Source organism: Corvus cornix, chromosome 1, assembly GCF_000738735.6.
Source record: "Corvus cornix cornix isolate S_Up_H32 chromosome 1, ASM73873v5, whole genome shotgun sequence".
In the NCBI taxonomy this organism is placed as follows: Eukaryota; Metazoa; Chordata; class Aves; order Passeriformes; family Corvidae; genus Corvus; species Corvus cornix.
In genome coordinates, this window is record NC_046332.1 from 27,210,463 (window position 1) to 27,222,744 (window position 12,282).

At 41.8% G+C, this 12,282-nt stretch overlaps 1 protein-coding gene across 2 annotated transcripts in view; it reads right to left on the reverse strand.

The window, feature by feature from the left end:
* The window catches only part of TBX15 (T-box transcription factor 15), a 92,747-nt gene that overhangs the window by 23,303 nt on the left and 57,162 nt on the right, over positions 1 to 12,282 (reverse strand). For both annotated transcript variants that reach the window (XM_039559838.1, XM_039559836.1), the window contains exons 3-5: positions 5,403 to 5,504; positions 3,446 to 3,617; positions 2,915 to 3,082 (exon numbers count right to left, since the gene is read on the reverse strand). In XM_039559838.1, coding sequence (XP_039415772.1) covers positions 2,915 to 3,082; positions 3,446 to 3,617; positions 5,403 to 5,504 — 442 coding nt within the window. The remainder of the gene's footprint in view (positions 1 to 2,914; positions 3,083 to 3,445; positions 3,618 to 5,402; positions 5,505 to 12,282) is intronic.

Here is a 12,282-nt window from a genome sequence, read left to right on the forward strand (position 1 = left end):
GGAGGTAGCAGCCAGACTGAGTGCTTTGGGGCAATCTTCCTTCCTGTTTTATTTTTAAGCATGAATTCCATGTTGGTAAATATGGAATATAACACCAGGATTTTGACCTTGCAGCCTGTGGTATTATACTCCCTGTTGGCTATTGCACAGCCTGGTGTAGCACAAGAGCTTTCCTCTGCCAGCCTCACCTTGTTCTAGAGATTCTATCTTTGGAATGAAATGAGAGTGAGATCTCCAGATCCTACCAAATTTGAGGTGGTTTTGCTGAAACTGCTCAAAAGGGACCAGTTTAATACAGTCTGATCTGAAGGGGATTTGCAGGTGTTTTGCTTCTGTCAGAACCAAGCCCTTACTCTGGATATTAACCTCAGATCTGGAATGCAGCTCCTATTTTTGCAGAAGCTTAATTTGTGAACTTAATTTCCGCTAGCCTGACTTTGCAGCTGTCCTGGGACTTGTGTGTACAGAGACAGATATGTTCTGTGGAGGATGGAATTACAGCAGAGGGAATCCCTGTGGTGGATTTGCTAACATTTTACAATTGTTTCCAGAGACGCTTCCCCCAGTAAGGCAAAGCTTTACAGCCACTGGAGGGCATGCAGGCAGATTCAGGGGATTTAAATTTGGTTTTAATGAAAAGGTTTCTCCAGCCCATCATAATCTCCTTACTGGTATTATAAAAATGTGATTGTGTCCCCCAGATTTTTTTGAAAGAAGTCCCCAAACGTTCGGAATCCAGAGAGACAGAAATTTCAGTGTTTCTTTACAGTGCGGCAGCTTATGGTTCCAGGCCCCAACAGGGATCCCTCCCTTAGCCTCTCCCTCCCTGTGTAATTATGTCTTATAAGTCTGGTCATTAAGGATGAATGAGAGGCTTATTTCCCGTCATTTCTTCTCCTTTCCCTATCCTCTTTCCTTGCCTGATCTACAGTTAAGATTTGTGGAGTATCTGCATTTAGGCGAGGGGGGGCAGAAATTTCCCATACTGCAGTGATAGCAAACCCACCACTGTGTTGCAATATTTTTGATCCATTTTAGATCCTGATTTAAGTCAGTTCAAGGGGACCAGACTGAGAAAAAAAGTCGGGAGTCATGGGAAGAAAAAGAAGCAGTCATAGGAGCACTGTCTGCACGCATGCTCTCTTATATGTTGCAGAATAAAAAACTTTATAACATTTCACTAAATTGTCAGAATTCACAGTTGTTAAAAATTGGTTAAATATTGCAATCTGCCTTCAGCTAATTTAATATGGGTCTGTCCTTCAGTCCACAATTACTAAATGAAGTCTAGTTTAAGAAAAGTGTAGATCAGTAACAAAGTCGAGGTCCCTAGACAAAGAATCCTGCTGTGGCAACATCTTTTCCTTACAGTATCTAAAGTCAATACTAAGTCCCATCACTGGGAGCTGTGCAAGTCCTGAATCAAACAGAAATAATCATAAAATCACAGAATGGTTTGGGTTGGAAGGAACCATAAAGATCATCTCATTCCAACCCACCTGCCATGGGCAGGGACACCTTCCACTAGACCAGGTTGCTCAGAGCCCTATCCAACCTGGCCTTGAACAGTTCCAGGGATGGGGCACCCACAGCTTCTCTGGGCAACCTGTGCCAGTTGGAACCTGGAACAACGTCACCCCCCTCACAGTAGAGAATTCCTTCGTAATATCTAATCTAAACCTATTTTCTTCCAGTTTGAAGCCATTCTGCTTCCTCCTGTCTCTACATGCCCTTGTAAAAAGTCTCTCCATCTTTCTTAGAGGCTCCCTTCTGGTACTGGAAGGCTGCAATTAGGTCACCCCAAAGCCTTCTCTTCTGATCCTTACTTACAGTGGGAAGCATTTTGCTTACCCAGTCCCCATCCTGCTGTCCATCCACTCAAGAGGTATGAAAAGAAAGGACTCATTCATCTGAAGACTGAGGCAAAAAAGTTAAGTACCTCAGCCGTCTCATCAGTCGTTAGCAATTTTCCAGCACTGTTTATCAGGGGGAGATACACTTTCTTTAACCTTCCTTTTCTGGTTAACTTACTTATAGAAGCCCTTCTTGTTATTCTTTGCATCCTTTACCAGGTCTAGTTCTAGCTTTGCCATGGCCTTCCTCACCCAATCCCTACATAGGTTAGCTGTCTTTGTTTCCACTGCCTGTGCATTTGTTTCTTTCCATTTGGTTTGCCCAGCAGGTCCCTTCTCTGCTGTGTTGGTCTCTTGACTTCCTTGCCTGATATCTTGCTCCTGGGGGATGCTAGTTGTTGGCCTGTATGGAAGACTTCCTTAAAGTCAAAAAAACGTTTTTTAACTTCCTTAAAAATCTGCCAGCCCTGTTCCATGCCTTGTTCCTGAGGGCAGACTCCAAGGAGATCCTATGGACCATCTCCTTGCAGAGCTGGAAGTTTGCTTTGCTAAATCTCAGTGGCATAACTTGACTCCTCACCTGACTCATATCCCTCAGGACATTCATGCATGATAATTTCAGTTCATATGCAATACATGCATTCAAAGGCTATTTCTGTCAACAAACTGATAAGATTGGGCTTCTTTAAAACTTCTTCCTTCACAGCTGTAAAAACCACAACTGTTTTGTCTCTAACTGACCTGGAGTAGCTGTATAGCCTTAAAATTAGAGTGAATCTAGTGTTGCACCATGAGGCAGCAAGGAAATCTGAACACAACACACCTCTTTACAGTTGATCTCATTTACTCATCTTATAGTAAAAGCTACAGCCCTCTTATCTTCAAGGTGGCTTCCTGGCTAGAGACTTCATGTCTACACACTACCCCAGAGCAAGCTTTTTCTTTTCTAGCCTGTAAAGTGTAACTTTTCTATGTTTCTCAGAGAAGTTAATGTTTCCGTCACAAAGAGCACACGCATATTTTTATGAACACAAAACGTAAAAGGAGCATGAAGGATTTACCTGTTGATTTTGGTAGGCTGTCACTGTGGTGAAAACAGTCTCAGGGAAGTTGAAGGTTTTCACCCCATCTCCTGAAGGAACTGGCTTTGTAGGAGAAAGATCACTGCTGAAATCCTTGCGGATGACGTGAACACGAGGCTGGTACTTATGCATTGAATGTAAGATTATCTGAAGAGAAAACAAAAGGAAAAGGACTTTTTTTTTTCTCCCCAAATATTTTACACAGCATCCATATGTACAAAAAATCAGGGATGGAGTAAGAGCTAATAAGAAGAAAATTATCCTTTACTTACAAGCATGTACGAGACAAAGTTTGTGCTATGAGCAGAGAGAAAGCTGCTTTATAGGGTGTATTCAGGCAACAGTCTGAGGAAAAGCACTGAAATAGGGAAAAAAGCTCCATAACTCTGGAGAGCAGACACAGACACGTGCCCAAGGGGACACAGGGGCATCAAAGCAGAAGCAGCACCTTTTCAAGTCTGAGAGGAGCAAGGCTGGGACAGCAGGCACCAGGATTAACTTCTAACTTACATGGCCTTGATCATCAAGCTCGTTGTTGGTCAGCTTGAGCTTGTCAAAACTGACCACCTGCCTCATCCAGGTGTCTCCAGAAGCCAGGGAGTCAGGGTGGATGTAAACCCTTGGGGGCACTGGGGAGTCAGCATTGCCAGCCACCATCCACTTGGAGCTGTGATACACATACCTGAAAGAGGAAGGGTAGGTGGCTAAGGGAGGTTGTTGCTCATGCACTGTAGGAACATGTCCAGGGTTCCCCCTCCCCTGCCACCCTCATGCACCCCAAGCTCTCATTTGCAGTCAGGGGAGAATGTGCTTTATTGCAACCTCCTACCTTCTAAATGAAAGCCAGATTACCCCTGAACCACTTGTTCAGACTTGACTCCTTATTAAAACCACCTTGCAGTTATTTTCCCTGTAAAACTCTGCCACATGTGCCTTCTCAATCCTTAACCCTCTCTGAGCCAGAGTAAGAGGCTGGAAAATACGGGTAAACAAAGTCTTCTCTGAAAATATTAATAAATGCCCTGCAATTTCTGGAAATCTGCATTGTATCTCATACCAGACTTTGGAAAACACATGTGGCTTCACCCAGAAAGGGCAATATCCAGTGGATACCAGTAAAAAAAATTGATAAAACAAAATTTCTGGTTTGGACTGTTGCAAAACAGGAAATTCCATACAGTATTACATACATTGGGATTAGAGAAAAAAATTATTTTTGTGTTCCTGGCCTTTTGTGGTCTTTTGTGTTCCTGATCTAGCCATCCTATATATGCCATAAATTTCTCTACCACAGCTTTGCCTAGACACTTTTTTTTCTCCCCTGCAGCTCCTTCCCTCTAAGGCATTTCACAAACAGCTCTGCTGACACCTCTGAGTTCTGCCCTGTGCTGCCCCTCATTGGGTCCCTACTCAGCTCTGCTAAGATGTTTCAGTCTTTACCTACAAACAATTACTCATTTCCTGTATTTTCACAAGAAGTGGGGGAAAAAAAAGAGAAAAAGATGAGTCTTTTCCTTTTGTGCTAGTTTGCTCTATGTGGCTGCACAAGCTGACAAGGACAGAAACAAAGGGTAAGAAAATAAATGTATTTTCAATGTCAATGTTGTTAGAACCACTCTCTTAGAAAGAGAAAAAACATTCAGCTGAGTATCAGAAACTGTCTTGCTGCTTCCCAGGAAAAGCATTTTCCTGAGAAAAACTCTGTACAATTTGGGAGCAAAAATGCAGGATTTAGCATTTGAAACAGAGGTTCAATTCTGAATCCTTGACATGTGGTTCAGTCAAGACAATTTGGAGAAAAGACTTGCTCTCAGGGGTCTTTTAATAAGAAAACATAAATCACCTCAGTCTGGGGAGTTTTCTGGGATGCAGAAGATCATGAGTTTTCCAGAGTATTTTTTAAGATCAGAAGCCCATTAATATCAAAGAAATCTCTTCTTCCTGTCTTTAGCTCAACAGTGGAAGGTTTCTCAGTGACTCCATACTGGAGGTCAGGGACCAATATTCACTGAGGCTGCTGTGCTGGACAGTGAATGCTTTTGAAACAGAAACCACCCAATCCAGCTCAGGCCAGACCTGAGGTGCCTGGCTTGGTTCAGCTGCTCCTTGCCCATTTCTTTCTTGCAGGAATAGTTTTAGGGGCTGCAGAGTCCCCATTGATAACTCCAGTTATCAATTCCCTCAGACAGTCATTGCTAATCGTGTCAATCACAAAATGTGTGACAGGGATCTCCTCAATTAAAAACTGCTATTTGAAAAGAGAAAGGTTTCATGCCAAAAGTGCAAGAGACTGTATTAAAACTCTGGGTTTGTGTCTAATGATTCTGGTCAAATAACTGTGTTGGTGTAAATCAACAGGGTCTCCTCCAGCACACATTTGCAATGGTGTTTAATGGCAGGTCTTTCCTAGGCTGTCATTGACAGTAAGTTGTTACCAGATTCCTACCTCTGCCCCTGAAAAGCTTACCTGTATCTCTTGTTATCCACAGGGACAATGTCCATGGCAATATAATACTGCTGGTGGGGATCCAAGCCTGTAATTTTCACCCTCATGGCTGGAAACATTCTCCTAGGAAAATAAAAGTGAAAATAAGGAAGAAAATGGTGAATAAGGAAGCTGAAGAGGCTCCTTACACCTCTCTCTGGCACCAGAAGCATGCTACTTTACACAGCCCAGTCCTTGGCATGACTCCTCTGGGCTTGGTGTGGGTAGAAGAGATGGTGCTGGCACTGGTTTGAATCTTCAATTTTTTTCCCACTTAGAAAAAGGGGTAACAGGATAACAACCTGTAATTAATGATAAAATACTTACAGTCAAGCACTCTGTTCCCAGTTCCTAGCAGACAGTTCTGCTGTGCTTCACACAAATTGTCCTCTCTAAGGCATTTCTAGGATGGGCAGTGTACCTTTTACCTCCTGTTTTTCCCACTGTCTATCCACCTGTAATTCTTCTCTCATATTCTATTAAACACAGGATCACTTTAGTTCTCTTTTTTAGGAGAATGTCACGTTTCAATATAGAGTTTGACAGTACTGAGGTAACATTTAAAGCAAATACATCATCCTGACAGATCCTCTCATGCTCATGTTTATAGTTATTTAAGAAAAAACATCCCTCAAATTAATCTGCTTATTAAGAATGTATTTCACATTCAACAGAAACACTGGCATTATTGTCATGGTATCCTTGAAGTCCTGGTAGTGTTTTGTGCAATCTTTTTAATAGGTGTTGTCTTTTCTACGCCATATGATCCAGATCTATCTTAAGCATTATCTCCTGATAGACAAGTTATGGAACTCTACACCAACAAGAAGCAATTCTCAGCTTTTTCTTCTTGTCTGAGCACAAGTTCAGCTCTGCTAAACACAGTCACTGTTCTGGAAGTGTTTGTACCTAGGCAATTATTTCAGAAGAGAACAGATCAGAACAATTTTAACCTTGCAGTGTGTTAGTGTGGCTATGGCATAATTTTTCCTTCCTAAAATTTTTATGGTGGCCAGAAGACCAATTTCTGTCCTACACCTCCCTCAAAGAGCATGCTGAGGAAATTGCTTATGCCATATTATATTTGCAACTAATGTGGTATTTTTACACCTTCATAAAATCTGAGGAGCAGAACTGAATGAGGTGCAGAAGGAATAGAGCAGCACTGAAATCAGAGCAGAGCACTGGAAGAAATCCTCCATTGTTTCACTGACAGTTAACTCAGACCTGAGGTCTGCTCAAGTGGCTTCTCAGCCTTTATCTGAGAAAAACTTAAGTTGAGGTCTTATAGGATGGTGTTACTGAACTGAATGACTTCTGCCTAGAAAATACAGAGCTTTGGTAGGGCAAACCCCAAAAGTACTGGATGCTCATACACAAGCACATTCTGCTTCTGTGATAAGTAGACATATCCTTACAGGATGGAAGTATGTGGGTGGAAGGAGGATATTAAAGGGCAATTTAAAATCACAATGCCAAAACAGTAGGAAAGTATACAAGAAATGTTGTCCACTGTTTCAAGGAGCAATCCCTAGAAACCATCATGACACTTTCCCTTCTATTTAGTGAGGAGCAGTGAAATGTCAGAGAAGATTTAGTTCTCCTTCCAACATTTCTGTTTCTCAAAGTACTGCTAGTGAACACAGCCTGGAGGAGGAAGAAAACAGGAAAGCTTGTGTCAGCACCTCCAAACATGTCTCTCAAACTTTGCATGGCAGGGATATGACCATGAGGATCTATTTCATTCTTTCCCAGCCAAGCCACATACAGCCACTTGCAGAAGAGGGTGGGAAGGAGGAGGAGGTTGATGCTCAGCCTTTGCCCTACCCACAGCTCTTTCTTTTCAGGCCACACTGAGAAGACAAGATCTGACCTATTAGTAACTGCATCTGCTTTGGAAAAGGGCATTTATCGTGGGGGTGGGGAGAGCACCACCCCACAGCTGCCACAGCACAGCTAACCGGAGTTATGAGAGACATAAAACTGTCAGAAAAGTCATCTGCAGAAACCCTTCAAGGAGAGAGCAATTTGTTCAGCTGATGGTGTGAGTTTGCAAGTAGAATGACTTGTAGGAGGGAAAAAGGGAATAATGGATTAGTCTTCAGTGGCTTGAGGGCATTACCTTGTTTCTGCCACAATGGCTCATTAAATCTGCCAAGCCAAATGGGTACAGGATGTGGCATTTTATAGTCCAGCTCTCTTTAATTAGAGAGAGGTGGCTTGGGAGCAGCTAAAGAGGTAGGTCATGTTTCAGAGGGTTGATGAGAAACCCATGATTAAAGCAGAGTCTCTTTGGGTCTAAGTCTGCACACTGTGTTGGGAAAATTGAATGCGCTGTGTGTCCCAAGTAGCTCTCTCCAAATCTGCAGCCCTGTGTGAAGTTTCAGTATAGCCTGTGGGGTTGTTTGCTTCTGAAATACCTTGTAAAAGATTACCACAGACCATTCAGCAGGCTTAGAGGCTAATCTCTAAAATGATCGGAGAGAGCTCAGCTGATCCCACTGCTTTCTCTAAGGGTTAAGTGCACTTTTAAAGTTTTGTAAGTTATTACTGTTTCTCTTTTTCTGTGGGTGTAAAAGTAACTTAGGTTTCCTTGCCATAAAGATGTGGCCTGGAATTGTCACAGCAGGTCTCTGGCACCATTGCTGTGTGGAAAGGGGGAAATGGAAAAGGCAGAGGCTAACAGTGGAGATTTAGGGATGTACTTGTGTGCAAGCCTGGTTAAGTCCCTGTCCTCTGCATTTCCCCTTGGCTGGCTCTTGGTTCCCCAGAGGCACCAGACTTATAGAAAACAAGAGGCTCAAAGGTTTGGAAGGAATTCATTTGGATATGGCTGTATTAATAAACAGTCAAGAATCTTTCATCTAGAAAGGTATCAGCTTCATAGTCAACAGCTACAGGACACGAAGGCTGTCTGTTTTCGTAGGGAACATGTGATGACATTTGATATATTTTAGGAGGAGGTTTTATATCAGCAGCAGTTTGAGATGATCAAGTTATTTATATTTTAGCTTTACCACTCAGCAGGAAAACAGGCTTCCTAAACTTAGACTGTGAACTTACACACAGTACCCTTTTAGGGGAAATACGATGTGATATGAAGTAAGTTATTACAACTGCTTTAGGACCACTTAGAAGTGTTTTAAAAATCCTTTTAGTAACAACCACGTGCCTCAGTCTACTCAATTTCTGTTTTCCTCCATAATGAGAGTGATGTTTATGAACATCAAATGCAAAGAAAACTAATGATAGATAAAGTTGATTAAAATAGTATTTGCCAGTGCTGTAGGGTACTGTTATTAAGAACCATGTTTGGGAACTTTCAGCAAAAGAAAGAAGTAGTTGGATGGTGGAAGATAGCAGTATTTTTTGGTGGTGGTGGTGAACATTTTCTTTTAAAATGTAGTTCAATTTTCCTTTGTGGAAACTGGTCAAAGAAGAAGGACCACAGGTATACCCCCAAATGGGATATTTTTCCTAATAGAATAAAGCTTCAGTCTCTTACCCTTAAGTTAGGAACTTAGATAAGATTAGACTTGTATAAGGGTGACATATATTAAATGCAAACCCTGAAATGAAGGGATGTGCTCTTCAATTGTAGCAAAGAATATGTGTCTATTTCAGTAATAGACAGAGCAGTCATTTCCCAGTCATAAAAAAAATCCAGTTGAGAAACTCTGCAAAAGAATCTGATTTAGGTCTGCAGATTAAGTGTGCACAATGTTTACAATGTGTGTGAGTTTACAGGGCAGCCTGAAGTTACCCTTGTTATTTTATATCTATATTTCCTTGCATTTGAGACTGATGCCAAATGTGTATTTCTTTAAAGAAACAAATATGTAAGGAGTGAAGGAAAGGAAGGCAAGGCAAGGAAAGGAAAGGCACAGGAGGAATGCCCTTCTGTTTCCCACTGCAGCATGGGATCATGTAGAGATGTGTTCTGAGAGGAAAAGCTGAGGGCAGGTCTTGGTAGCAAATGGATTTATTGTTTATGAGGGAGAGGGAGACCAGCGGATCTTCTCAGTTGTTCCTAAAAGGGACATTCTTCTGGAAGCTGGAGAAAGTTTATCTGGCCCACTGGGCCAGGACCTCTAAAAAGCAGTTTGGTAGCTGTGGCCTCCCAGCCCTTGCTCTCAGAAGTCCTCTCCATGGGCCCCTTCAGCATCAGCAAAGCTTCATCACAAAATCCCTGCTGCTGTCTCCAACTGAGGAGCGCTTTGGGACCTGCCCTTCTTTCCACTGGAAAGAAAAAATAACACCTGGTAATGTAAACAGTCAAGTACATGCTACAAACAACTCAGACTCATGATTTCAGGGAGGCAAAGAGACTGCAGGCAAAGTACCACTTAACCTATCAGGAGGCACAGAGAAGTCAGGAGAGGACAAGATCACCTGTTTCACTCACTGGTGGCTTTTTCCAGTCTTACTACCGATCCTGGCTGTCAGCATTTCGGTTTGAGCCATCCTGCAGCACAGGATGATAACTGTGATATGACAGATGAGATCCTTTCCCCCATTGCTGAGATGAGATCCTGGCTCTGTGACAGGTAGAACCTGTGTTCCCAGAACAGTACTTCTTGGATGTGCTGGTATGCGTGGTAGCACTCATAAAACCACCTCTGTAAACAGTAGGCAGCCATTCCCTTCCAGAGGAGGACTCCAAGCACTCCCTACAGTGTACTCCCCCAGAAACAAGTGCACCTCGTTTCCCACTTTGGGGAGCACTTCTGTGCATCAGTTAACAGAAAGTTACCCCTGCAGCTCAGGTGACCATGGACATTAGATAGGGATTGTAGGGATGTGGAGAAGGTCTCAAATTCCCCCACTGATGCTGCCAGTATGATCACTGTTAGTATAGGGGAGCAGAGAAAAAGAGTTAAAAAATATTTTAGGACTAGTTGTTCAAATCAGTATGACCTGGGGCTTAAGATGAATTTATTTTATTTTGTACAGAGTCTAAGTTTGCCTTTCAAACAAAAAGGAGATAAAGGTAATCACAGATTTGAATGATTGCAGCTGACAGCCATTTGCATCTTTTACACAAGGAACAAAGGAGTCTTGTTATAAGCATCTGATTAAAATCTAAGTAACAATGTTTTGATTGAAAGGAAAAAGGAAGAGTTATAAGAGGACTGGAGTAAGTTTATGGAAACAGACAAAAAAAGAGACATCTATAAATACAGCATCAGGAAAAGAAAAAAAAAAACAAAGCAGAACTAGAAGTGAATGAGAGTGGGAGTCTGAAAGTCAAAAAGTGCAGTGTGCCTGACATAGGCAGGATATAGCTCCAGAAATATGTTTGAAATAAGAGCGTAGGTTAGAAATTAGCATTACACAGCAAGAGCAGAGAGACATTGTGGGGACAGGCAGGAACCAGGCAGTGCTTTACAAGTCATAGAAAATTAAGGAGCAGCTGTAGTTGTAGGCAATAGAGTCTGTAATTAAAATGACTTCCAAAACAAGGTGGCCTTATGGGACTCAGAGTTTCCAAAGAGAAAGCAGCAAGAGAAAAATCTTCTGTGGGGAAGGAAGCAGATGAAAATTACACTGTGTGTCTCTAACAATTTGAATAAGTAGTGGGAAATCTTCAGGAAATAACACCAGTTCTGCTATTTATGCCAGAAATAATAAAATCTAATCTCTGGGATGCATCGTATATCATGCATCCCATATGGAGAAACAGGACTACTAGACTCAGCTCTCACCCATCACAGACACGTCTTCTCAGAGAGAAAACTGCTTAACCTGTTAAACTGTTTAACCATCTAATTTGCAAATTCTATCACATCTGTATGGACCATCCACTATAAACAGGTGTATTACCTAGAGAAACTGCCCAGCTCTTCATTGGGCTTTGCAATGATTAACCTACAAATGTAGTCAACAGGAAAAAAAAACAAAAAAAGCAGCCCTCCAATATCGTTAACATCACTTCTGGAGAAAAACATCATCAAGCAGAAAAAACCACATCTATTTAGTAGTTACATCGATTTTCTGTGGTCAGTGATGTGAGAGTTGGCCACCAGGATTCATGTAATTACAAGCATCTCCTTTCAAGGATAAAGAATATTATTCAGGATTATAATGAATGTATGATTTGCACAGGAAGTTATGACTCTGTTGTGATACATGGTCTTCTGTAAGTGAAAATATTATCCACACTGGAGCTTGCAAGATGTCAAAAAGGTCATCTACTTTATTCAGAAACGAGTGAGCTGCCAAGATCCTCTTCATACCACTAAGTTCTGGCCATTTTAGTTTGAATTGGTGGGCATAGAGATATTTACGTTGCTTTTAGGTCTATCTACTCCATGTATCATCAGAGAATTAATTATAGTTAATCTAACAGGTAATAATGTATTATTTTAAATTTCTGAAACAGCATGGTCCGGGGACCAGGACAATAAAGCCAGAAAGAAGGAAGTTGGTTCTTCCAGTGCCATATTTAGTGATGTTGAACAGGTAACTTAAACTATTTAAGTTTCAGTTTCACCACCTATGAAAAGAGGATAACAATGATTTTCTCTGTGTCTGCTTTAACATCTGCAGAGAAGAGGTGTTGCACAATAGCAAGTGGTATCATTCCTGCTACTTTGCCTCTTCCATTGGAGGCAGAAGGTCAAAACGAGCAGCCCACTCTGTACTGATGCAAAATGCTTCCTGTACCACTGAGATCTAAAACTGGGAGCTGATCTGTCTCTGATAACATTTTTCAGGGATCACGTGGGTTATTTGTCCTGTGTAACTCCCCTTAAATTACCTGCGCTTTCTGGGGCTAGGGAGCAATAGCGCTCACTTCACAAGAATATAAAGCAACAAGTCGAGCTGTTCTGGCAAATATTGAGAGCACAGACATGAAACA